Source organism: Mandrillus leucophaeus, unplaced genomic scaffold (assembly GCF_000951045.1).
Source record: "Mandrillus leucophaeus isolate KB7577 unplaced genomic scaffold, Mleu.le_1.0 Scaffold159, whole genome shotgun sequence".
Classification (NCBI taxonomy): domain Eukaryota; kingdom Metazoa; phylum Chordata; class Mammalia; order Primates; family Cercopithecidae; genus Mandrillus; species Mandrillus leucophaeus.
Window position 1 is genome coordinate 3,558,394 of NW_012101576.1, and position 4,753 is coordinate 3,563,146.

Genomic DNA, 4,753 nt, shown 5'->3' on the forward strand with positions numbered 1-4,753 from the left:
AAAGGAGACCCCTTTTCTTGAGGGAGGGGCCAATGATAAAAAAGACTTGTGGATGGCATTCCCTTCATAACTGGGTTGGACTTCCTTTGGACTTAGGAACTTTCTCTTGTTCCATACCTTCTCCTTCCTTAAAGGAGAAACATGGAGTAACACACACACACACACGCACGCACAATCACACTGAATTGTAAAGAGAATGAAATCAGTGCTAAATCTATCAAAGCAAATCATAGACCCTGACAGCTGAGAGGTATTATTTGTTTTTTTCTTCCCAGATTTCTACTAAGCCTGGTGTTTTAAGCATATGTCTTGGGGAGAAGAGACCCATAGAAAGGCAATTACAATTGGTGAATGATTAATGTTGGATCTGACATTTTTATGTGTCAAATATGTTTAATTGCATTAACCTTTGCAGAATTTACACCCATACTATGAGATATATCTTGTATAGCATCGGAAATATCTGCAATCTGCCTTCACTTAAATCTTATTTACATTTATTTTATTGCAATATAAATGGATTTAAAAAATCTTTAATACAGTTTTTTTTTTACCCCATTCTGCAGGTTCTGCTCCCTCTGTGGGGAGTCTAAGGGCAGCAGGGTTCCTTGCTGATTGCAAATAGTGTCCCAGTCACCTGCCTGGGGACCCCCAAGAGAGAGGAAGCCAGTGTCAATTCTTCAAGCTCATGTCTCAGTTTTAGCCTAAAGAGGAGGTGGCTTAGAAGGCCGGGAGTTGGCATCCAACGGTATGTGGCATCCGAAGGTATAAAACATAGAGGTAGAGAGGCTTTTCAGTAGACAAGCAACTTTTAATTTTTACAAGTTACAGAAAATGCAAATTTTCATAGCATCAATGTTAGAAAAGAAAGATTAAGTGGTTCCCATCTGTGGTGCTTTTTCCAATCTGCCCATCACCAGTCCCTCTGAAGAAGCACGTGCACTCCAGATGTCTCCTTCACTGATCACATTTCTCTCTGGCTGTCTCTGTTCCTAAGTCAGAGTTACTCTTGCTGCTGCTGCTGCTGCTGCTGCTTTGACTGCCGAGGCCTCATCGTCGTCAGCTCCATGCCTCCTGAACTTCACTCCACTGAAATCTGGTTGGGTATGAGACAGACTCCGGTGGAATGAAGGACAAGAGAAGCACATGGATTGCCTGAGGATCTTTTTCTCAGAGGGAGGGGACACATGTCAACCCCAGCCTGTGGACACTGCATTACCTGGCCAAAGGCCTTTGGCATCCTGGAATCACACACTTGGGAGATGTCGAGGACCTGAATACTCCTACCCCTCCCCAAGGATCACATTCTCCAAGGAGGCTGCAGAGAGCTAGTTCATCAACACGTCCTTGCACCTGCTGCACAGATAGACAGTGCTGAGTTGGGGAGATGAGTCTGTGGGGCCAGGGACTCTTGACTGTTTCTAATTTTCAAAGCAGCCACCCAGATAAGTCCATGTGGAACCTCCTCTGTGTTTACCTAGTTGGGATGCTGGTCACCCTCTCCCTTTGTCTAGGTCCCACTGTGTGTGCCATAACTGAGCTCGGTGTGGTTGGTCCTTTCTAGAGGAAACAGAGAAAAGGCAGGTGTTCTGCAATTGCTTTAGAAAAATTCAGCTACTCTGAGCTTGCTTACCAAGGCCGTGGAATGCAGGGACACGGGCATTCCTCTCCACAAGGTACTGTCCAAAGAGCACGAAGAGCACTTTGCAGCCCCATTTGCCAGTGTGAAATCCAGAAGAGGTAGGTGAGGAACTCAGGAAAAACCACAACTCCCAGCTGGAGCTAGGCCCATTCATGGGGGTGGGTGGACAGAGGAGGGTAAGACTCCTTGTTCTCAATCCTAGAGACTTGTCTAGGAAGGACAGCCTGCAATGGTCCCACATCCTCCCCCAAATGTGCCTGGAAAATGATTCAACTATTTCTTTGTTGGGCATGAGGATGGAGGATTTAGGGAGGAAGAAAGAAAGCTAACCTACCTTTCATAGACTGAGTCAAATAGGAAGGATGCAAAGTATCTAAGAGTTTTCTGTCCTCTCTTAAAAGAAATGCCCATCAACCCAATTGCGTGCAGTTACTGCCCTGGTCTCTTCCTTGTTGTGTTCAGACATGCCCATAGCTCAGTGCAAGCCCCATAAAAGGCTGTTCTCAGCACCAACATGCAGTCTGGATGTGTTGGGGCAGATGTACCTTGTTGTTTGAAATACTTTCTTCCTGGGGCTTGTTCTGACCCGAATCAGGGAGGCAGTATCTCGTATGTGGCTCCTCCCCATGTATCTAGCCTTCTGGGCATTGGGTCTCTCTGAAAAAGGCCCTTAAGCAAGGGCTTGAGGTTTCTAGCTAGTGCTGAGAAGGAGTCACACTCTCCTTGGCCTGAATGTAAAGACTCTTTGCCAGGGTGAACACGGGACTTGCTGGGAGGCAGAGATCTGGGTACTGAGGGGAAGAAGACTGGTTCATCTTCTCCCACTCTGCCTTCTTGATAAACACTCACAGTTCTCAATAATGAGAGGAAAATGCACCCTGCTTGTGAATTATCTGGACTAGATACTCCTCCTGCACTGCCTTTGACCCATTCCCAGTCAAAGGGAAGAAAAAGGCCAGTCTGTTGGCTGTGATAAATAAATGATGACCCAGGATGGTGGGAGGAAATGATGCCGGGAAGGCAAGATTCTTTGCCTTCTCTTTAGATTTCTGCTTAACTCCAAGAGCCAAAGGGTCAGTCAATTCTTTTCCCTCCAGAACCTTGGCACCCCGCTCTTCCCTTCCCAACACGTACAGTCTACTAGATTATTCAAGTCCTCACTCTGGAGTGTGCAGAGAGCCTCACCCTCATGTGGGGTCCGTACCCTCCAAGATGGGTACTTGAGAGATGACAATGTCTGCAAAAAGCAAATGGGAGGTGGCATTAATGTCAGAGAGCCCCGAAAAAGTGAGTTATTCCCTTATCACTCTCCACTCTCCAGCTGTAGACCTGTAGCTGCTACAGGCAGAGACAAAAATCCTTGAGTCAGAACCTGTATCAGGAGACTTGACCTGCTCTGGACTCCGGGTTCAAGATTCTTCTGGCCACTATGCCTTCACCAACTAAATCCCCCAGTGGCCTTCACCATGGTTACATGGGTCTATAGCCAAGCACATGCATGATCAGAGAACAAACCGTATATGGGCTCACTATAGGGTAAGTTCATTCAGTGACCACTGTCTTCCCCCCAGCTGCCCTCAGGATTACATCCCAAGTGTCTTCATAACATTAAAACCAACTTGAACATGAGACTCAAAGAATGAAACCAGGTCCTAAATTTTCCAGTACAGTTGCACCCTGCAACCCAGGACTGAAAAACTAGCCAAATCTCTGTTCTTCTAGTTGAGTAAATCTCCACAAAACCAGACAGAGCTACAATCTTGGTGCTTAAACTGCTCAGCACCTACCTTATCACACCAATTCCCATTATCAGCAGGATTTACTGCCTGGGATCCCTGGAAATCCTTGAGAAAACACAAAGGTGGCTGAGGATTGGTTTAAAATGCAGCAGGTTCAGCTATTTTAGCCTTGGAGGAAGTTGATAATTGACTTGCAGTGAATATGGCATTTTCCAGTCTCCTCTTCCTGCCCAATGAGCCCCTGATCTAGCCACTCAGCTTTGTTTTTCCAAAGCTTCCCAAATCCACAGGTTTCAGACTCACCTTTAAGTACGAGTACCTGTGCCTTGAGATATCAGGACCCAGCTTTGAGTTTGCTTCAAAATAAGAATTTTTTTTGTCGTAAGATAATGCAGAACAAAGAGATGGCTAGAGCCATGCAGATGAGAAGAAGAAAAGAAATTTCAAGTCTTGGATGTTTCTTTTGCCCTTAAGGCTTGAGGACAGGGAACAAAAAATGAGAAACACTTACCCCATATAAAGCACCCAGTTCAGCAGGCCTGTGCAGAACAGAAATGGCTCCTGAGGAAAGGTGGGGGCCGGTCCTGAATAGTTGATTTCTCTCTTTAATGAAAAAGAACATGAGGCTGGATGCAGTGGCTCATGCCTGTAATCCCAACACTTTGGGAGGCCGAGGCAGGTGGATTGCTTAAGCTCAGGAATTCAAGAACAGTCTGGGCAACATGGTGAAACCCCGCCTCTACAAAACAACACAAAAAATTAGTCAGGCGTGATGGTGTGCGCCTGTAGTCCCAGCTACTTGAGGGGCTGAGGCAGGAGAATCGCTTGAACCTGGGAGGTTGACGCTGCAGTGAGCCCAAGATTGCACCACTGCACTCCAGCCTGGGTGACAAAGTGAGACCCTTTCAAAAAAAAAAAAAAAAAAAAAAAAAAAAAGCAGAGGAAAGCGGAATTGAAGGAGAGGGAGTAAAGGTAGCTGGGAAGGACAGAGTTTGGAGTATAGTTGAGAATTGAGCTGAATTTTTAGAACAGAGATTAGCAACAGACAATAAAAGAGAAACTGGTTTTTCCAAGTCAAGGGTGAGCAAGAGGGACTCAGCCCTTTTCAAGGAGGTGGTACTAGTTTCACTCTTTATTTATGCACCTCTCAGCAAAGCTTCAGGTTACCTGCTGAGCTCAACCAATGGAGAAAGGGCCTGGCAGCTGGTCCCACCTCTCAGAACCCACACCCCTGGGGGGCCACGAATGGAGAGGTCTTTCTGCAGGCTACCCGTACTTTCTCATTGTTCCGTGAACACCAGAAAAGGGAAATGAGGTCTTTGTCATCCTAGAGTTGGAGAGACACTGCGGGTTATCTGAACCTTGCACCTGA

The 4,753-nt window shown here is 46.3% G+C and overlaps 1 protein-coding gene across 5 annotated transcripts; it reads right to left on the minus strand.

Moving 5' to 3' along the window:
* Nucleotides 1-790: 790 nt before the first annotated feature.
* On the minus strand, nt 791-4,492 carry MIR205HG (MIR205 host gene). Of its 5 annotated transcripts, none has more exons than XM_011975839.1 (4): nt 4,213-4,491; nt 3,893-4,120; nt 2,828-2,879; nt 791-1,096 (listed from the first exon to the last, which is right to left on the minus strand). In XM_011975839.1, exons 2-4 carry the CDS (start codon nt 4,001-4,003, stop codon nt 993-995), a joined length of 267 nt encoding a protein of 88 aa, XP_011831229.1. In that variant the 5' UTR covers nt 4,004-4,120; nt 4,213-4,491; the 3' UTR covers nt 791-992. The 5 variants fall into 5 exon arrangements, 3 of the variants coding, with proteins under 3 accessions (XP_011831229.1, XP_011831227.1, XP_011831226.1); XR_001005585.1 differs by adding an exon at nt 1,478-1,560 and having other exon boundaries at nt 1,037-1,096; nt 3,893-4,492; XM_011975837.1 differs by having other exon boundaries at nt 3,893-4,491.
* Nucleotides 4,493-4,753: the final 261 nt, after the last annotated feature.